At 54.1% G+C, this 21,840-nt stretch overlaps 1 protein-coding gene across 12 annotated transcripts in view; it reads left to right on the top strand.

The window, feature by feature from the left end:
- The window catches only part of ERI3 (ERI1 exoribonuclease family member 3), a 126,341-nt gene extending 104,697 nt beyond the window's left edge, over window positions 1-21,644 (top strand). For all 12 annotated transcript variants that reach the window (XM_044383910.3, XM_044383907.3, XM_057310700.1 and 9 more), the window contains one exon: window positions 21,114-21,644. In XM_044383910.3, coding sequence (XP_044239845.1) covers window positions 21,114-21,196 — 83 coding nt within the window. In that variant the 3' untranslated portion in view covers window positions 21,197-21,644. The remainder of the gene's footprint in view (window positions 1-21,113) is intronic.
- Window positions 21,645-21,840: the final 196 nt, after the last annotated feature.

Genomic DNA, 21,840 nt, shown 5'->3' on the forward strand with positions numbered 1-21,840 from the left:
TGCGGTCGTCAGACAGGTACAGTTGGCCCTGGCAGCTGAGGGAGAGGTAGGTTCAGGAATGGAGGTGGTGGAGCTCTTTTTCCAGGCAGAAAGGGGGGTGTCGTGGGCTGTCAGCATGGCCTCTTAGTCAGGAGAGGGACACTTCGTGAACAGGGTGGTGTGGAGTGGGGTGGGGGAGAAGAGGGACCGCGCATATGCACAACTGCTGATGTCGGGGGTCAGCGGACTCCGTCTGCATCCTTCCTGTGGACCAAAGGCTTTGAGGCAGGATGACCTCCACGGGGGACTTGAGACTGCTGTGTTGTGCTGCTTTTGTTTCTGCAAAGGGTCAGCAAGTATTTGGGGGTACTTTTTATTAACTAATGTAATTTTCACACCAGTTTTATGGAAGGCAGGCATTATCATTCCCATTTTATAGACTAGGAAGCTGAGACTCAGTTAAGTGCCTCGCCTGAGGTCGCACAGCCCCTTGAATTGAAGAGCCAGGACTCAAACCCAGGTTCATCTGAGGGCAGAGTCTGTGTTCTTACCGCTGTGCTGAACTAGGAAGCACCTTTTTGGTGTCGGGCTTTGTGCTACCAACAGAGACGTGAGGAAGAACAGAAGCTCACTTCCCTCTTTTCCCTCAGTCAGTGTGAAACCTGTATACAGGCCTTGACAAAGCCTTGTCAAGGAAGAAAGGAAGGGAGGCATTGCCACCCTTTCACGCCTGCTACAGTCACCCTCAGAGCCAGAGCATGGCAACTCTTGGCTTCTGACCTCCTTCTGGCTCTGAGAGTTCTTACTCTGATTTGTTTGCTCTCCACCTCATTGGGAAAATCCTGCCCGTTTTCCAGGGGCCACCTCTTCTGGGAATCTTGCCTGGACTTCCCAGTGTGCATGTACAAACTACATCCTTGGACCCCACTTACAGTTTGTTGGGGGTGATTTTCAGGCCCTCCATACTTGATCTCTCTAACAGCAGGACCCAGAAATCTGCACAGGAAATGTCAGTAAAAACTCACCTGTTGTTGGGACATGGAGGCCGCACAGAGTGCTGATTTCAGCTGGCTAGGAGAATAACTGGAGCCTTCCCTGATGCCCAGCTGGGTGGTCCTGCCCTGGTTCTTTAACCCCTCTGCTCAGGGCCTGAGGAGGGTCCCTCTGAGGCTCGTGGTAAGAAGGGATGGCCAGACACCACCAAGTGGACTCTCAGGATCTTGTTGCCCAGCATGGTTTGGCAAAAACAGCTGGGCTGGCAGGAGGCAAGGTGGGGGCCTGGCCCCAGGGGGGCAGTACTGGCCTGTAGTCTCCCCTGAAGGACTAGGGTGTCTATCAAGAGTCCAGTCAGAGCGCATTAGCTCTGTGACACGGATCTCATTAGCTCCCGTGAGAGGTGTCACTGCAGGAGAATCGTCGGCTCAGGGAGATGCTTGTACCAAAAGGAAGAAAGGACAGTGACAGCCTTTTCTCTGCCGCCTCTGCCGCCACGCTCCCTGGGCCGCCCGCCCTCCTCCTCGTGGGGGGGGTGGGGGTGCTGGCTAATGAGCTCGTCTACAGTACAGCTTTGCCTTCCCCTCCTTGAAGTTCCCCAGGTCCCTCTGAAGACCTCAGGCCCAGGATTAGCACACACCAAACGCCAGCCCCCCTCTTGCCCAGCAGGGAGTTCCTTCTGATCACCCTGCTCTGCTACCATCGGCAAGGGAAAGGAGGTGGGGCCGAGACAGAGCCACCGTGGCTGGCAGGAAGGGGGCATTCACCCTTGGAAGGCTCAGGCCCCTCTGCCTCCCTTGACAGAGTGACCATGTCCACTTCTCTGCGGTGGGTTCTTTCTTTCCAGAGTTGCAATCTTATCCTCCCCTCCCCTTTTACCATTGACATCAGTCTGGGCAGTGCCCCCATCCCTATGGGGAACCCTTCTCCCAGGGCACAGAAGAATGTAGGGATGGTGGCCGAGGGTTCAGCAGGTAGCATTTAGATCTGATCGGATCTAAGGCTTTCTGGCTGAGCTAAGGGGCTTCAGAATCAGCTAGAAACCAGTCTGGGTTTTGGAAGACCTGAGGGTGGTGAAGTATTGATATAAGGCCCCTGCAGACCCAGTAGCCCTCTCCCTGGCTGTCCCAGAGAGGCAGAAAGGTGCTGCTCGGGCCACCCCTGCCCCCTCCACTTCGGCCATCTTCAGGGCAGGTTCAGGGGGAGTCAGCACAGCTGCCTTACAGGGAGAGGGCAGAGACGCTGGAGTATGTGCTTCCTCGGCACTACCCCCACGCCCCACTCCTGTCTAGTTCTTTCTGGTGTGGCTCAGAGAAAGTGAGCCGCTGGGGGACGGGTGGCCATGAGAAGGTATTACTCTCCAGGCATCGACAGGGGCTCCACTGGCCTGCCTGGAGGCAGTATTCACCTGGAGGGGTACTCACTCCTTCCTTCCTCAGCTGGCACCCTTGGAGCCCCGGAGACATCCGAGGAATTGGTCCTTGCCAGACCCCCGGCTCTAGACTTCAGTAGCAACCACAGGTGGCAAAATGGATAGACAGGTAGACAAGTGGACTGCCGGAGGGATGGGGGAAGGTTCTGGTATGTGTATGTTTGTGTTCTGTGCGTGTGTGATGCACTGGGAAGTACAATCTTTGTTTCCCTACCTTCCTAGCCCCGGGCCCGGCCTGGCCTCCCCTTGTCTCTCTCTGTATCTCCTGTCAAACCGTCGCAGACGTAAATGACAAAGAAATCAGAAAGACAGATCAATGCCGGCCAAATTAGCACTTGCAGATAGACTGTGCGGGGATGTCAGCGCCCTGACCCCTGGTGATCTTGCAGCCTCCACTGCTGATATTATGCAAATTGCATCCATCTGGCAGGACCTGCGTGCTGGCTGCTCCTACTCAGAGGAGTAATGGGCTGGGGGTGGGCGGGAGTGTTGGAGCAAGAGTCGGTGGAGTGAGTGTGTGCGTGTGTGTGCATGTGTGAGCATGTGCTTGAGTGTGTGTGAGGGCGTGTGGTGCCCACCGAGCACTGGGCGGTGAGGGAGTGATTGACAGGGCAGATAAGGGGCTGCATTGGATTCCTTTGGGCTGGGGGATTAGGAGCAGCCACAGATGGGAGATAACTGGACTTCATTTCAGTTTATTTTCCTCCTTATCCCCGCTCCCCACCTTCACTCCCCGAAAAACACAATCTCTGTAGTTTGCGTTTTCATCAATATTTGCAAGTCATTACCACTGGTTTAAGGTGAGAGACAATGTCAGGGCCCAGACCAGGCCAGCCCCTCCCCTGACTGCATCCAGGTCTGGCACCCTGAAAATGAGTGCCGTGCATAGCCAGACAGCCTTCACTCTGGCGGTGCTCACAGCATCCCTCCTGCCAGGCCCACAGTACTCCTGGGAGGGGCCACACCTCATGGACCAGCCCCAGACCTCCTCCGCTGACCTAATGCCCCCTGACAGTCCTTAAGCTGGGCTCTGCCCCTGCCACCTGAAGCTGCTGTGTGACATCCTTGCCCCCAAGCTTAGGCTCCAGCATAGGTGCTTCTGCCCCTGGTATTATCCCCTTCCCCACAGCTCCTCGTGTCCTTGACACTGGTGACCAGGGCCCAGACCCCACCTGGGCAAAGTGGGGCTGTGGCCTATGGAGGGGGCAACTTGATCTGAATCGCCCTCCAACACCGGTATCCTTCTACATTTGCGGAGTGCCAGGTGTAGTACAGAGGAGTTCCCATCTGTCATCTCATCAAGTTTCCAAACCCTGTGAGATAGGGGCTGTCAGCACTACTGTATGTGAGCAGACTGGAGCTCAGGAAGGTTACCGTTCACCCAAGGCTGCAGAGCAAGGATGTGGGAGCGCCAGAATTTAAACATCTCTCTCTCTAAGGTCAGAGCTTGAAACCACCAAGTTCTGCTGCTTCAGTGTGGCTGCGGCCGCCCCAGACACTCGACACATCAGCATGCCTGGGCCCGTGGAAGGGAGCCACCCTTGCACAGTGGGCAGACGCGTTCCTTCCGCTCCCAGCCTCTGAACACAGACCCTGACCCAGACCAGACCCCCTGCCAGGCTGAACCAGACCAAAAGGGACAGGATTCAAACACATGCCGCCCTCAGGAGCAGTGTGTCTGAGACAGTCGGGCTGTAGCAAGAAGGACGCACAGAGGACAGAACGCACCCCGCGGCTGAGCCAGCCCCAGGATATGTCACCACATGTGGCATCCAGGCCCCTGCAGCTCAAGGAGAGGGGCTGAGCAGCTCAGTCCAGGCAGCTGTGGTGGCGGAGGGTATAGCTGACCCAGGGGCCCCTCCAAAACTGGGTCCCCACTGTACCCTCCCACCAGGCAAGGTTGGGAGCTGAGAGTGCTGGGGACATGTCCGGGGACACGTGTGCAAGGGGAGCTTGTCCTAATGAGGAGAACATGGCTGCTAGTTAGGCGAGGGGCGGGCGGGGAGCCGCAGAGCTGATTGAAGGCAGGGGCAGGGGTCAGACAATTAGGCCCAGATCCGGCCGTTTGATGTGAGTTCTGAGGCCTCAAAGCCTCCCTTCAGCCCGCTCCCTCCACTCCCTCCTCTCCCTCCTCTTTCCTTTCTTCTTCTGCCCAAAGGCAGGAAGGATGGAAACGCTTACTCTCACTGTTACTATTATTAAACTCTGCGGCAGGCCAGCCAGACCCCAGGACTCCTGCCCACAGGGGGCACCCCAGGCCCCCAGGAGGCTTCTTGGGCCCCAGGGGGCATCTGGCCAGAGGCCAAGACCAACCTGAGGGCAGGGATGAGCTGAGCGCCCGGAACAGGGTAACCTTGCTCCCTTTCTTGCTTCTGAGGCAGGAATGAATAGGGCTGCCCAGTGGAGATTTGGGCCCAGGGCTGCTTTGACCATCACCTCCTGCAGCCACCTAGTTCTTTTCTGTTCTGTCTGGGGTTTGAGGGTGAGGGTGTGGTTCATTCACACACATACCCCATCACACATAGTTGTCTGCAGCAATCACACCAGAACCCTGCCCTGCAAGGTAGAGCTACACAGAGCCACACAGCCCTACAGTACTGTCACACTCACACACCAAAGTAGAGTGCCTCCCCCGCCACGTCGTAGTCACACAGCATCACAGGGTCCCTTACTTTAGTCACACCCAAGGTCTTGCACAAAAGACCTGTCTCCTGCAGCGGGGCCCTGGGAGCTAAGCCCCTCCCCAGAGTGTCTGGGAACAATAGTCAGATCTTGTGTCCAGGGTGGATGGGTGCTGAGCCCTTCCAGCCCCCCATCCTAGGAAATAAGCCTAGAGAGCAGGTACTGACCAGAGAGTGGGAGGAAGCCAGATTGGGGGGGCAGCGGGGAGAGGGAGGGTGGGAGCAGAGATAAATGTTAGCTCATTTCTTCCGTAATTAGTTACTCCCTCATCCCCGCGTTGTAATTGTGAACAAGCTGTAATGTTTAATTAGTCTGTAAATGAAACCCCAATTTCATAATGGCCTGGCTGACAGGGCTAAGTGAGCAGGGGAGGAGGCAGCGGGGAGGTAATAGGGAGGGTCCGTGGGAGGGGCATGGGGGGCTACAGGGGGGATGGCTTGCAGGATTACCTCCTCTTCCCTTCAGCCCGAGCCTGGGCTCTGTCTGTGGAGGCTCTGTGACTAGGTCTAGTACTTGCACCCCCCCCCCCAAGGTCCTCTCCACCAGCCCTCCTTACCAGAGAAAAGAGGGGAAGGGAAGACTGCTGGCACCCTTCTGCCCTGCTCTCTGCCTGCCCTCCAAATCTCTGGTTGGGATACCACAATCGCAGTCCGACCTACGTGCTTCTGGTTGGAGAAGCTGGCTCTGCGGGCCCAGGCCTTGTGACTCCAGCAAGGATGTTGCTGCCTCCCTAGGTCCCACCTTCTTCCTCTTCAAATCATCCTCCTGGGAGGTCTTTGCTCAGCACCTGGACCTCAGAATCTGGTCCTCCACCTAAAGGAGCCAGTGATTGGCACGGGACAGGCCCCTCCCTCTCCAGTCCCACTGCTAGGCGATATCCTGCATCCGTGCCAGGCTCGCACCCCAGGCAAGACCTTGCTCTCGGTGGGTATCACCGCAGACTGTGATAAACTGGAGCTGCCGCAGGGGGGAGCCCCCGGCCCCACCGCTGTCTCATCGGTCTCCCTGTCTCCCCCACAGCATCCTCACCGCCTGCACACGCCCCCGCCCCGCCTGCTGCAGCCATAAATCTCAATTTACGAGGGCGGCTCTGGTGGGGGAGGAAGGCAGCACCGCTAATGACGGCTCCTCAGCCGGATTTTTCATGTTGCACAGTCATAAATTTTTAAGAACAGCATGGGCAGCACGTTAGCGAGTTATCGAGGCTGCCTCCGTGCTGGCTGCCTAGCTCCAAGAGAGCAGGGAAGCAGGCAGGGCAGAGGCAGCGTTTGGGGCAGGGGTGGGGCCCCGCAGCCAGACTAGTCTGAAAGCAGGGGTACCGCTGGGCCACGCAGGCAGGCCAGAGTGAGCCTTCGCACAGGGCCGGTAGTACTGCCCGAGCGGCTGGGAGCCAAGGACAGGCACGTGGGTGGGAAGTGGCGTGTGGGCACACAGACCCTGGTGTTGGGAGGTGCTGATGGATGCCTCTGCTCCAGGACTTGACACCGTGATGTACAGGGAGCCTGAAGACATATGGATTTTCAAAGTGGCCACTTTGAATAGAATTACCAACCCTGACCATGCGCACAATGAAGCCTCTGCCCTGGCTGAGCTACATTTGGTTCATAAACGAGGTGGGACCATTTTGGGATCATTCTTGAGAACTAGGGTCCCTGGAGCCACCAAGGGAGATCCCTGGGGAAATGCCCACAGAGGGGCAGACCTATGGATGTGCTGGAGCCAGGAGCCTAGAAACAGGATGACCTTGTTCTAGTTAAGGCTCATCACTGCCAGGTTGTGTGGTCCTGGGTAAGTCACTCGCCACTCTGGGCCTCTGTCTCTTCCTCTCTAAAATGGGGTTGATGGTGACTCCTACCTCCCAGGCTTACTATGAGGAGAAAGAAGGTAATGCATTGGAAAATACTGTAAACCTGCCTCCCACCAAGTACCAGTTAGCTCATTTGTCTATTTTAGATCTCTGTAAAAGTTTTGAAGAGAGTGTCTGAGGAAAAGATCTTTGTGGAGGACTGCGGGGCATTCATTCACTTTTGTTCATTCATTCAGATGTTTGCTGAGGTCTTCTGGGTGCCCAGTCCAGTGCTGGATTTCAGAGGTGAGGGAGGCTCCTTCCTGGGAGGTGGTGTGAGCACTTGTGGCTGAGGCAGCTCAGTGTTCCCAGCCCTGTGCGTGGTCCCCACGTAGAGTCAAAAGGCCAGATCCAGCCCGGTCCTGCCATGGGCACACCCAAGCTTCAGGGTGCTGAGAGGCCCACAGAGGCCTTCTCATAAGCCCCAGGCTGAATGCACCGGAGGGTCCTAATCTGTGCAATTGAGGGTTAATGATCTTGACCATCTCTCAGGAGCCACAGCAGAAGGTCAAGAAATCGGATAGCAGAGGTGCTGTGAGTGTGCATATCAGGTGTTCAGGACGTGTCCGTGGCAGTCCACCAGGAACAAATGCCAGTTGTTTAGGGAGAAGAGCATCCCCAAGCTGGGCTTTGTTGGTGTAGTGGCAGTCCCCTGCCCCTTCTCAAGCCACTCTCCTCGTGCCCTCTGCATTCCAGCACAAGACCCTCCCCCGTTTTCTGGCAACTGCCATTCTTTCTCTGACCTCAGGGCCTTCCCACGTGGCTTTATGGACCTTGGGAGCCCCCCATTCCCATCCCTTGGCCTGATTAACTCCTGCTCATCCTTCACTCATCCTTCGGGGAGCAGCTCAAAGTTTGCTTCCCCAGGGAAGCCTTCCCTGACTCCTAGACTTGGTCAGGTCCTCCCCTGTGCACATGTTGCTAACACCCAGTGCTTTCCCTGCACAGCCTTTCCTCATGATCCTAATTAAGAAATAGTCATTTAACGCCTCTCTCCTCAACTGGATTGTAAGTTCCCTGAGGGCAGGAACTTATGTCTGTTTGTTCAGCTGGTATCCCCAAAGGGTAACCTTGTGTCTGACTCGTGTAAGCAGGTAGTAAATAAAATGTGTTGTTTTGAATTAAGTTGAGCTGAGGTGGGCCTGGCCCACCCCTGGGTGCCAGGGCAGGGGGAGGCAGCTAGGGCAGTGCCTGGAGCTGAGGTGCTTCCCATTAGTCCTCATGATTAATTCACAGCCACACTGTGATGGAGTGGGCTTGTCCCCAGTCAGCGCCTCCGCTGGGGCCCACCTGTTAGCGACAAACAAACAAAGGGGATAAATAATGCATTGGGAGCTGAGCCAGGCAAGGCGGCGGTATTGAAATTAATAGGGATTAGCTGAGCAGCTTGAGGATGAAATATTTACCAGGTGGGACTGGGCTTCGGGAGGGCAGCCCCCCTCGCAGAGTCCCCAGGCAGAGCCAGGCCCTTCTCCAGGGCATCACTGCTAGGACTGGGGAGTCCTTCCACCAATACTGCTGCCCCCAGTTGTGTCAGTTTGCTGGACAGACTGGTGGCCAGACTGCTGAGAGCTCAGGTCCCAGCCAGTATCCTGGCCCAGCAGGTCTTGGGGAAATGAAGATACTAGAAGGGAGTGGAGGTGGAGAAGGGGCTGAAGTCCCCAGCACTTGGGAAGCAGAGGACAAGGACCTTGACTAATCTTCAGGGCCTGGGCAGGTCTCGGCTTTGGGCAACGGATGTCAGGGCTGAAATAAGTTTGCCTGTGACCTTGTCTCCCATCCTTCCCTCTTTCTTTTCTTCCAGTTCTTCCTTTCTTCCACTTAATACGTGTTTACTGAGGGCCTCTGCACAGGTAACATTAGTGCCCTCGGGTTTGTGATCTAGCAGGAGGTGACAGAGGCCATCACAGTGGAGGAACACTGGGTGCTGTGAAACACATAGAAGGATCCCTAACACACACATGAGGGCCCAGGTAAGGCACTTGAGGAAATGATAGCAAGGGGCGGGTCTTTCCAGCAGAAGGAGGGCATGCAGAAAAAGCTGAGAAGCAAAAGAGCCTGAACTCTGGGGTCTACAGGAGAGTGGGGAAGACGAGGCCTGAGGGGGAAACTGGGCAGATCCCCGGAACTTTATAAAGAAGTTTGGACACTATCCTGAGAGCAGTGAGGTGCTGTTGAAGTGGTAGTTATTTTAATGATTAACTCTTAAACTTTTTTACTTTGAACCAATTTTACATTGCAGAGAAGTTTCTATACATCTCTTAACCCAGCTTTCTCTCATGTTAGCATTTGACATAATCACAGTACAATTATCAGCACGTAGGAAATGAACGTAGGTACTATACTGTGAGCTAAACTGAAGGTCTTCCTTGGATTTCACCAGTGTTTCCAATGCGGTCCTTTTTCTGTTCCAGGATCATTGAAGGGTTTTAAGACAGGGAGTGAAATGACCAGATTTGTGGCTTAAAAAGATACCTTGGAGATTGGCAGGGGCACTGCTGTCTCTTAGGTGAGAGGTGGTGGTGCCCTGGACCAGGGTGGTGGTAGTGGGAATATAGGTTTAGAAATCACTGGGACATCTAGGGTAGGTAAAGCTCAGGGCTGGGTAAGTGTGCCGAAGGAGAGAGTGGAGAGTGAGAAGGGGACCAGTGGCAGCTCTGAGCAACACCCACTTTGTAGGGACAACCAGAGGGAAGATGTGTACAAAGAAGCTGGAGGCATTGGACAGGGAGGGAAGGTGCTGTCACCAAAGCCAGGGGTGAAGAGCTTCAGGGCACAAGTCAGTCCACTGGGTCCATCTAAACCCCTGGACTTCAGCCCTGTGAGGTCGGAGGGATCATTCGACAAAGTGGTTGGGTAGGACGCAGGTGGGGGATCAGACTGTAGGGTAGGAAATGAGGGAAGGAGGCCTCATTTACCGGGAAGTTTGGCTAGGAAAGGGAGGAGAGGTTGGGTACCAGGCGCGTGGAAAAGAAGTTAAGGCGAGGTTGTTTTTAAAGATGGGAGAGATTTGATATGTTCACATGCTTATGTGAAGGAAGCAGTGCAGAAAAACAATGGAGACTCGCTCTATCGGAGAGAAAGGGGCTTGCTCCTTACTCAGGCCCCCGGAGAGGAAGTGGGATGGGGAATCCAGGTAGAGTGAAGGTGGGCTTTAGAAGTGCCATCAGGATGCACCCTCTCTCCTCCCTCTGTAACAGGTGAGAGGAGAGCGCCTCCTGTGTCTCCTGTGGGAGAGGGGTGGGGGTGGGGGACTTGAGAATGGTGGGAAGTAGAGAAGACTCTGCGTTGCCACTAGGGATAGAGGGAGAGAGCTGATCAGGAACGGAGGTGGTTGGCTGGGCAGTTTTATACACCCAGGTGAGCTTGCAGACTCCGGCTTTAGGAGGGGCACAAATCTGTATGGTTTTGATGTTCTCTAGTCACCCTTAGCCCAGATGCAAGCATAGAGAAGGCAGTTTGGGTTTTTCCAGGCAAGGGTGATGGAAAGAAAAGGGAGCAAGCGAGTTGAGAATATTGTCAAGAAAGGACTGAGATGATGGGCCACGGAATCCAGGCTCCTGTGTGAGGTGTGTCGGTTATGTTGCTAGGACGACAACTGCTTGGTACATACCCAGTATCCATTGTCTTCCTTCCTCACTAAATGGAGCCCTTGTATCACTAGGGGCAGCGGTGCGTACCCAGTTAAAACACCACTTTTTTTAGTTCCTCATACAGCTATATATGGTTATGTCCCTGAGTTCTGGCCAGTGAGGTAAAAGGAAAAGCATTGTGCAAGACCTCCAGGAATGATACTTAAAAGGAAGTGACTCAGCCGGGAAGTACATTATTCTTGCTCTTTCCTTCTTCCTCTTTCCTAAAATGTGGATGTGATGCTTGGAGCTCCTGCAGCCATTTTGGACCAGGAGATAGCCTGGAAATTGGAAGCAACATGCTGAGAAGGGCAGAAAGAAGAAGTCTGAGCCCCTGATGATTTGGTGGAGCTGTGGGAATTTCAGGCAACTTAGATTGCAAACCATAGACATAAAAAATTTTTCTTCGTTCAGTTGCGTTTTCTTCCCTCTCTGTTTTCATGTGGGTTCCCATCAAAACTTGACTCTTTTAGCCTTTTTACTAGTAACGTGGCCTGTGTCTTGCGATATAGCAGGAAACAATTTGGTCGAATGTTTCAAGAGAGCGTAACAAGAGTTACCAACTTCCTGGCTTGAAATAATAGTGCCCTCATTGCCCTTTGCCCTCTCTCCTCCCTTCAGCCAAGTTTGTATGATAGGGCCCATTTGTTACGTCATTCTCTTTCCTGTCTTTACATTCTGTATCAGTTAGTATGCTTCTGGCTACAAGAAAAAGAAAACTCAATGCAAGAGATCTTAAAAAATAGGATTTATTACCTCACAAAAGTTTGGAGATGAGGTGATCCTAGGATTAGTTAATTCAGCATCTCAGCAATGTCATGAAGGACCCAGACTTTTCCCATGTTTCTGTTCTGTTATCTTCAGCGTGTTCTTCACAGGCTAACTCCCCTAACGGTTGGAAGGTGGCTTCTGCAGCCCCAGACATTATATGCAGACACGAAAACATCCAGCAGAATATAAAGGACTATTTCCTCCTCGTGTTTCTCTTCATAAGAGTGAAGAAGTTTTCCTTGAAGGTCTTTCAGAAAGCAAACTGACCCTCATTCTCACTAGCCAGAACACGAGGCCACCCCTAAACCAATGGCCGGCAAGGGGGATAGGATCACCACAGGTGGCTCAGACCTGGAGGATTCACCCTGGTCACAGGAGGGAGGAGTGGGCTCTGCCAGGTTGGCAGCAAGGGAATGGCTATTGGGTAAGCAGTCAAAAGTCGACAGGGGAGGAAGTAAAGAGAGGAGGCAGGTGGTGTATCTGGAGAGGGTAGAGGTATTAATGTTTCAAGGTTCCACTGAGTTGAAAGAAGAGTGTATTATTGCCAGTAACTAGGGAGATTTGAATTTAATACTTCAAAGGAAGAGCAGTGGAGGATGTTAAAAAGGTAGAAGGTGTGACTGTGGAAATGAGTGGAAATAGGATACAGTGGAAACGATCGTTAGTGCTGAGGTCAAAGATCCAAGAGGCAGGCAGCAAGTTTCTCAAAGGACAGGTTGTAGAGGCTGTGACAGGCAGGTCTCTTGGGAAGGAGGCAGCCAGGATCTGATTGCTAGCACATGCTCACAAGAAAGGCCTCAGAGAGGCTGCTGGCACATGGGTCTGGGGCCAGGTCACAGGTGCCTGGGCAGTACCAGCAAGTGGCCTAACCTGTGTAGCCCAGTGTTGGCATTTTGGGAAAAAATCCACCCTGGTTGGTCAGGCCATTCTGGAAAGGGGTAAGGCCCTGTCACCTCCCTGTTAGAGCCACTCAAGGACCCTCCAAGGATAGTGCCACGGGAGGAGACCCGTAGGCACAGGGTAAGGTGGAATGGGGCAGATGTGTTCAGCTGCTCTCTGGAGCTGCCTTTTCCCCTCACCCGACCCCGGCCAGGTCCCCTTCGCTCAGCCCTAGGTTATCTGGCTAACCCTGGCGCTTCCAGCTGTAGTATCCCTGAGTCAGGAGGAGGGGGGTGAGGCTTCTGGGCCCCTCTACCTGGATGGGGCCTTGGCTGGGGGTGAGTGGGGGAGGCGGGCACCCGTTGTAATGGCCAGAGCAGCCGCCCTGTTACTACGGCGTATTTCACTTTTAATTCTGACATATAATGTAATGATCTTTTTTAAGGCCCGATGATATTATCTGCCTGACTAGATTATTGAGTCTTCATCATCTCCAGATAAATTTATGGCCAGGACGAGGCTCAGGATTTATCATCAGTCAATAGAGCTCGATACTCTAACAAGGCGTGTAATAAGATATACATATTTAATGATCCAAGGGGAGGAGCGCTAATGGGAGCCCAGAGTGAGTGGTCCACAGGGCCGGGCTCTGCCCTAGGGCTGCCATAGCTGTAGGGGCATGGATGTGGTCTTTGCCCTGTGGTCCCCAACTCCGGCCTTTTTCACGACCACCTCAGTGTCCTCCTTGTTAACATCCAGAGGGAGAGGCAGACGGGGAAAGGAAGAGGAGGCGTAGGAAAAGTGTTGGAACTGGGGCCTAGGCCTCTTCAGCCCAAAGGGTGTAGAGACACCCCACCAGGGAAGTCCTCTCCCTGCTTCTGGACCTGGGGTGAGGGTGGGGGTAGTGGTGTCCTTAGACCTGTACACCCAGGCCCCTGAGCATTAGGGCGGGCCCACAAGGGGAGGGAGTGCCGGGGCTGCGTGCCCAGGCCGCGCTGATGGTGACGGATGGTTTTTCATTACAGCCTCTCAGGTCCTGCCCGCGCCCTGTGTGGAAATTCTATTTATTCCCTAATTTGTAAAAATTCCCTCTTTATCTGATCCCAATCAGGGCGGGGTAATTGGCTCTCTGGGGCAGCGGCTGGGGTCCTTGATGAAGAGCTATGTGGATGTACCCAGCCCGGCCCCCACCCAGCCCGCCACCAGGGCCCACAATTAATAATGATTTGCAAATGGCAGACAAGCAATAACACAGAAAGATGTGGCGTCCGCGCTGCCTCTTCATTTCCTCCCCTCGCAGATATAAATGGCCACAGAACAAAAACCCAGCACTATAAATTCTGGAATTAGTTATTCACTGGGATAAATGGGGCCTGGAGCCACCAGCCCCTCTCCCCCCACCCTTCTTGCCTGCTTGCCCTGGTCCAGGTGTGTTCCTGGGCCTGACCCCTGACTCTTCTGTTTCTTTGGCTCATGGCCTGGTTCCCCAGTTCCCACCCTTCCCCACCCCTGTAGCTAGCCCTTCCTGTGTGGCCCAGAGTTGGGAGCGGTCACCTGCTCTGGATCTGTGGCTTCCTCAGCCTCCGCCTCCTCTCATTGACCTCTCTTGGCTGCCCAAGCTGGCTTCTGTCCCCACTCTGCACCAGGGTTTGAATGAAGGTGACAGGTCCTGCTCGGCCTGGGAGTCTGGGTCAGGGTTGGTCTTGGGTGTCTTCTATGGCGTTTGGAACCAATCTGGTCATTTGCCTGGCCAAGTCTGAGTTGGGCTCCTGGTGGCCAAATGTGATGTAAGTGACATAAGGCTTTGACGCCTGCTCTCTGGCCAGGCTGTTGTGGGATGTTGGCACAGGCGTTTCCGGGCACTATGCCCTCTCGGCCAGGCACATCCTCTCCCCGCCCCCCAAGTGGCTGTGAGCTGGCGGGTAATGGGCGTGTAATGGCCTCATTTCCATGCCCGGCCTCCAGGAGCGGCGGTAAGTGTTTGATTGCCTTAATTTCCAAACACATCATTATCCCAGCTTTACCAGCGCTTAATAAACACTTTATGAGGATTTTTTTAAAAACATCTTCGGTCCGCATACTTCTCTGAAGTGATAAACTCTAATTAAGTCTAATATTTAAAAATATGGTAATGGTGAGTTGTTTGAATAAGTGGACTGCATTTCTGTAATTTCATTATTACGTAAAACACGCTAATTATTTGGAGCGCGCTTATTACGGAGAGAGAAATCGCCCGCTAATCAAGATGAAATTGCCTTTTCCCCTTATTGTGGAACCACCGTCATCCTTCACCATCAGCCCTGTGGCACCTCCAGGCACCTCAGTGGGGTGGAGGGGGCAGAGGGGAGGGGCTAGAAGAAGGGGTCACTTCGGAGTTGAGGCTATAAGGGCCCTGTCTGGGGGGGACGCAGAGGGAGCTGTGAGAGCCGTGTCTGGGCAGAGTGGTCTATATCTGGGGGTGGTGTCAGGAGGGCCAGGGTAGCCCTGTCTGGGCACCCAGGGGACTGCGTGGGCCATGTCTGGGATAAGGAACGGGCTTGTGGGATATCGGGGTATTACTGCTGGAATAGTATTATTATTGGATATTATTGGAATAGCAACCACAATAATAATCACTAACCCAGCCACTGTTTTAAGCACTTCACAAATAAAAACTCATTTCATCTTTTCAACAACCCTTTGAGGGAAGTAGTTGCTATAATTATCATTATTGTTCCCATTTTAGAAAAGAAGAAACCAAGACACAGAGAGGTGAAATAGGTGCACCGTAACTTGCTCAAGTTCACAGTTACGAAGTGATGGAGTTTGGATTCAAATCCAGAATCTCAGGATATCCAGGGCCTTCTGCTGGTTCAGTCCTAAATCCACTGCCTGGGCTCCTATCTTCCTTCTGAGCTACCCGGTGCTGTTGTACCCTGAGGTGTACCCAGCTGTAGCTTGAGATGCTGGCCCCCAGCATAGAGCTGCCCACTTAGCAAATAAAAATATAGGACACCAATTAAATTTAAACTTCAGCCAAAGAACAAATAATTTTTTAGTATAAGTAGGTCCCCTCTGGGGCTGGGGACTTATTAATCTGGCAGTCCTCTGTCAGGCAGGCTCAGCATTGACCTGCTGGCCCTTGGCTCTCAGGCATGATGCTGCCAAGATGTGCAAACAGACAGAAAGATGGAGCGGCAAAGTGAGGTTCTAGAATGTCAACACACCAGGGTTCTTGCTCCCTCGTCCTTACCAAGGTTCCTGCTCCCAGTGCTGTGTCCCCATCCCGTCTTTGCTGGCCCCTGCTCCGTGGGCTCTGGCCCCCTTCCTCACCTGCTCCTGGAGCTCACTAAGAAAGTGTGCTTCCCAGGCCAAGCTTTTTAGGCGTGAGGCCTCAGGTTTGTCTGAATCTTCCTTTAGGCCACACCACCTTGCAGCCCCATAAAGTCAGCAGCGTGTCACCCTGCTGCCCCTGATGTCTCCCAGTCCAGTTTGCCTCTTTGATCATTTCATGTTCATTCTCTTTCTTCGCTCCAACAGACCCACGTATGGGAATTGTATATATAATAGAGGCATCATTTCAGAAGGGTGGGGAAAGTGTGGACAGTTCAATCAATGGTGATAGGACAATGGCTATCCACTAGAGAAAAAAAGTAAAGTTAGATCTTCTGTTTCTCACCATATACAAAAATAAATTCCAGACAGATTAAAAAGTTAAATATAAAAACAAAGTATTAGAAGAAAATATATGATCGTTTTCTAATAGCACTGGGATAAGGAAGGCCTTTTTCAGTGAGATACAAAGCCTAGAAGCTGTAAAGGAAAAGCCTGATAGGTTTAAATGTCCCGTAGGAATCTCAAGATTTAACACTAGGTTCTCACTGCCCCAAACCTACGCCACCTCGGGTTTGCCTTACCTCCGTGAGTGGTACTAAGATCCTAGACTTACCCCACTACAGCCTCACACCCTAATCTGCCCCCATTAAGGCTTGATCATTGTGTTTCCTTAAAATCTCTTGCCTCTGCCCATGTCTCCACGCTCGATACATCCCCACCTCTGTCTCCGCCGCCACTGGCCTGGTTTCTGGGCCACCGTTTCTGGCCTGGACCCAAAGTCAGTCTGCTCATCAGTGTCTGTGCCTTCAGGGTTAACCCTCCAATTCCTGAATGATAATTCTGAGACACAGACGTGGTCCTGTCTTGCCCCTCCTCAAATTTGTGAGCGTCTCCCCGTCAGTCCCAGAATAATGAGCTCTGAAGCTCCTTAGCTAAGCCTCCAGTCTCCAGGATGTCCTCTGGCCAGTCACTGCCGACCTGGCCAGCTTCATCTGTCCCCACTCCCCTGCCTCCTACCCTTCATCACCCCCACCGCTGCTAGACTGAAGTGTTTGTGGACACTATGTTTCCCCTCCAGCAAGGAGCCCGTGCTGCTCACTATGCCAGGATCATCTCCCCACTCCCAGCCCAGCTTGCTGGCCAGCCCCCTCCCACACGCCCTCGGACTTCGGCCTGGCTTTGTCCTCCGGGGAACCCTTTCCTGACCCTCGGTGCCTTTTCTGTGCCGCCTTTTCACGTAGCACTGCTCACACCGCACCACTTATGTGTCTGCCTCTGAGCTCCTTGAGGGCAGGGAGCGACAGAGTCTGCAGCCAGGCCTGTGACCCGGCATGGCCCGTGTGCACCCAGTACACAGAAGTGTCAGTGTGTATTTGCGGAGCGGATGAGTGCACAGATAAATAAATGGTCCTCCAAGAGTTCCCTTGGGCCCTTTCCCTCCTGAGGGTGGTCCTCGCCCAGGCCCTGCTTCCTGCCCTCTACTGTTCAATTCCCAGACTAGTGCAGCTGACTGGAGCATGGCAGCCTCAGGTCATTGTCCTGTGTAAGCCCTCACTGGGTGTCCCAAGTGGTCTGAGCCACCCTTCCACTAGCAGCTTTGCCAAGCAGATATTTGACTACCCTTGGGCCCGGCCAACAAGCTTATCCTTTGTCAGGTGCTAGCCCCACTCACCTCTCTGAGGGATTTAAGCAGCTGCACATCTCCCGTCATGGTCTTGGCAATATGAAAATATTTCCAACGTTAAGAATATTAATGCCCCAAACAGAAGAGAGTCATCTTGTCACACGCTGATAACCCTGCAGGAACATAAAATTAGGTTAGTCTTCTAGAATTCGGAGGTAAGGAAGACCTACCTCGGAGGCCTCCATTGTGGGCACAAGGCTGTGTGCCTCCCACCCCTTACCCTCTACACCGTAACGGCTTCAGGCTGGCCTCATTAGCTCAGTGAGAGGTGCCAGAAGGGGGGACTGCTGACCCATGTGGCCCCAGGGCTTCAAGCAGAGGACTCTCCCAGAGGCCATGTTGTCACCAGCCTCACCCTGCTGCTGTCTCTCTCTGAACTTCTGGCCTGTTAACAGGCCCAGATTTGTGTCTCCGCTTCTGCCCCATTTCCTCATTTTCTAACTGTGCCATTGACTTTTTAAACTGACCAGTAGGTTGCACTGACTCATGAGGTTTCAAGGGCTAGAAAAAGAGCCTGGGCTGGAAGCCCATAACTGCCGTACCGTGGACTTGGTGAACTGAAGCAAGCGTCTTCCCCAGTCTGGGTGTCTCTCTTTGTTGTAGTGGACCAGTCACAACAAGTTAGACTCCAGAATCCTCAGTGAGGATCAGGAGTCAGTGTGAGCTTATGCCGTGAATGCCACTTGGTCTCATCAAGTGTGCTGGCCTGTCGTCCGTGCCATGGATTGTGCAGTCTGTACCTTCTCACCATCGGGTCACCCGGGAAACTAGCATCCTTGCCTTCCCTCCAAGGAGAGGAAGGATTCCAGACCTAAAGCACCGACAAAGACGGGCTGTGGAGGGGTGTCACCTGCTCGGTGCTCACGGGTAACACAGGTAGCGTCCCTTATCACCCCTAGTGGAGGAACCTGAAGTTCAAAGAACCATAGGCACTTGCCACAAGCACATAGCCCGTGGGCAAAGGTAAGACTAGAAAGGGTCTGTCTCTGTCATTTTTAGAAAACAGTGGTTCCTGGAGATTGGAACACAGGGATTGGGGGTAGAGAATGGCAGAGGTGAGACCAGAGAGAGCAGGGACCTGTTTTTACCGGGCCTTTACCTTTAAGTCCTATTAAAGAGTGTAGGCTTGATCCTGAGGGGAGCACGAGCCATTGAAAGGATTTAAAGAGACAAGGATGTGATCAGATTTGTGCAAGAGAGATCACTTGGGCTACAAGAGAATGGATTAGAGGGAGAAGAAAGAGGATAGGCTGTGCAAGAGCAAGAGATGATGGGGTCTGCACTGGGGGGAGGGGCGGGGGGCTGCCGGAATGAAGGGAAGTAGATGATTAAACAGAGTAAGAAGATAAAAATCCACAGTTGATACTTGAGATTTGGGGAGGGAGAGGGCAAAGTGTCAAGCCCAATTCTGAGGCTTCTTTGGGAGCGTTTGGGGTGTTGGTCACCGGGATGGAGAACACTGGGTAGTGAAGACGTGGGGAAGGAAATTGGTGCATTACTGGATGTTTCGAGTTTGTATGGATCTGGAAGGAGATGTTCCAGAGCTCAGGAGAGGTGCAGGTAGGAGACGGCGATCTTCAGGGCTTGCTGAAGCTCAGGGTGTGGATGAAGCCAGCCAGTGTGTCGAGTGCAGAGAGGTCAAGGACAGACTGGGCCAGGCACAGGTGGGAGGTCAGTGCTGGCCCACTGGATGGCTGGTGGCCTGGGGGGGAGGGGCTGGGCACATTCACTTGGGCCAGGGGAGGCAGATTGAGCGATTTGTCCGGCAATGAGGGAGGAGCCAGATGAAGTCAATAGAAAACTAATTTTCTTTTCTGCTGGAAGAAATGAGGTGTGTGGCCGCTGGGTAATTGCAGATAACGAGGGGACTTATTCTTAATATGCACAGCGGCCATGGTCCCCAGAGTGCAGGAGACAGGAAGGATTGGAGGTACCCTGACAAGGCCAGACTTCTTTGGGAAGAAAATCACCCTATCGTAGCCCTTTTGACGGTGCCATCACGGCCTCTGGACCCTATCATAAACCCTCCTGCTCACAGGGCCCTTCCTACCCCATCTCCAGCCTGCCCCTCCTACACAGATCTTCCTGTCCCCTTCCCCTTCCTGTCAGCTGCCTCACTCATGTCACAGCCCCCTCCCTCCACCCTCTACCCCTACAGCACAGGCATACACACTAAGGGAGACAAATGACGGGGCCTCAGCTGAGCGGGGCGTGTGTCCGGCCCATAAACCACGGGGACGGGTCACGTCTGGAGTTGCCATGGCCGCCACTACCCACCCATCTGTCTTCCCACTGTCCTGCCTCCAACCAGCCCTTGTGGCTTCCTGAGTCCCTGGAGGAAAAGGGTGTCCCCGTGTCTGGGTTCTGTATCACTTTTCCATGCCCACATCCCCCTTGGGTACATTCATGTTGAGGTCTGCGAAACAGGACCCTGTGTGTGACTTGCCTGCCCTGCACAGGGCTCAGAGAGTCATGTCTGGCTAATGATACAGGACCTGGGCTGGCCAAGACTCCCACTCCCACCGCCCTTTTCTAGCTCTATTGGGCCCCATTTCCTAGTCTAAGGTTCCAGCATGGGCAGGCTGGAGGGCTTAATGGAAGGGGTTGGCCCTTGACAGATGCAGAGGCCTCCTGACCCCACCTTGACCTTACCACCGCCCCACACCTGATCATGACATGGAAGTATAATGCTTCTGCAATCACAGCATCGATCCCATGAGGGCTGGTAGCGGCTGAGGTCCTGGTTATGGCCCAGGAGCATCTATGGGAGGTGGGAGAGAGGTGGGGGAGAGGCAGCCAAAGGGATGGGGAGCTGGCTGGTGTTCTGGGCAGTGGAACAGGAAAAACCCTGGGCACTTGGGCCATTTCTGTCCTTGGCTTTCTGTAGAGGGACAAGTGTTGGGCAGCTGCACCTCCTGCTGGTGGCGTTAGAACAAGCCCTGGCCTGTGTCCATGATACTGAAGGCCTGGAGTATCTGCTCCTGCAGCCGCCAGCGTTCCAGGAGTTTCTTACAGGGACCAGTGCTGGAGAAACTGCTGTGACAGGGTCTGGCAGGAGCAGACATTTAGAAGCAGCCAGAGACAGGACTGAAGCCTGACTGGTCATCAGCCTGAGCCTGGTGAGGTGGGAGACGGCAGGGCTTAGACTGAGCACACAGGCATCTCTAGAAGACTGCTGGCCAGGGTACCAAAGGACCACAAACCTGGACCCTCTCCACTGGTCTGGGGCTACACAGGAGCAGGCGCCAGGCAGGCTGCTGTTGGAGCACACAAGCCTGGGGCCCAGGGCAGGCTCCCCAGGCCCCCAGCCCAAAAGTGCCAAGGCTGTGCCTCGTTACCAACGATTATGGCCTGGGCCACATCTCTCTCTCTCTCTCTCTCTCTAACACACACACACACACACACGCACGCACGCAAGTGCCGGCAAAGTCACCCTGGCCGTGGGCGTGATGAATGGCCGCACAGTAATGAAATGGAGACATCAAGGCGGGTGGCGGGAAGACGGAGTGTGGCGGACGGGCCGTCCCCACGCGGCGGCAACAAGAAGGATCGCCCAGCGGCCGGGGGCCGTCAAGGGAGAAATTACACATTTACTCTGCCTTTTTCTTACTGCGACGGCGCCCATACATCACCGCAGGGGCTGGGGCGGGACATGCCGGCCAATTTCCAGCATGAATTATGGGACTGAGCAGCATTGAGACGACGCTTCCTGCCGGCCCAGCCTCATCCAGCCCAACCTGAGGCTGGAGATGTTGCCACCAGCAGACAGGACCCCCTGGTTGAGAGCCTGTGGCTCTTGAATGTGGCCCTGTTCCCCTCCCCCACCCATGTAAGAGCACCTGTGGGCACAGAGGGGAAGGATCTGGGACCCATCTAAATGTCTTCTCTTTCTCTTCTCAGATGACTGCAAGAACATTGCCAACATCATGAAGACACTTGCATATCAAGGCTTCATCTTCAAGCAGACATCAAAGCCGTTCTGATTGGCCGAGGACGGGATGGGGCAGGACAGGGTAGCTGCTTGGCCCAGCCCAGAACCCTCCTTCCCTCACCAGAGGGGAAAAGGGAGAGTGGCACAGCTCTACATCCAGAGTGTCCCCCAGCCTGCCCTGTGGGCTTGTGCCCTGGGTAAGGGCTTGGCCACTCGGCCCCTCTGGAGCAGACACTTTGTGCCCCCCATCCCAACCCCTCAACCTCAGCCCAGTATTAGCCCCTCCCATTGTGGGCCTGGGCTAGGGGGACCCAGGCACTCACCGCCTCTTCCCTGGTACACAGGCTTCTGCTGGGGCCACTGAGCCCCCCTGTGCCCCCTCCCATCTGTAGTGCATGGTGTGTGGTGCCCCCAGGGCTCCAGGACAGATCAGGCCCCACCTTGTGTCTACCCCCATCCCCGCTGTGAACGTGCCACTGAATAAAGTCGGGGAAACGAGACTCTGAGTGTGCGTGGACCAGGCGCTGCTGTGCCTGATGCCGTCCAAGGTGTACGAGGGTTAGAGCGTGTTCCAGGCTGCTCCGGGCTGAAGGCCACCGGTGCAGCTGGCAGTCACTGGAGCACCTGGGAGACCCTCCCTGAATGAGCACGGGGCCATGGGGACTGTGAGCACAAGGCAGTGTTCGACGTGGCTGG

Source organism: Ursus arctos, unplaced genomic scaffold (assembly GCF_023065955.2).
Source record: "Ursus arctos isolate Adak ecotype North America unplaced genomic scaffold, UrsArc2.0 scaffold_12, whole genome shotgun sequence".
NCBI classification, from domain to species: Eukaryota; Metazoa; Chordata; class Mammalia; order Carnivora; family Ursidae; genus Ursus; species Ursus arctos.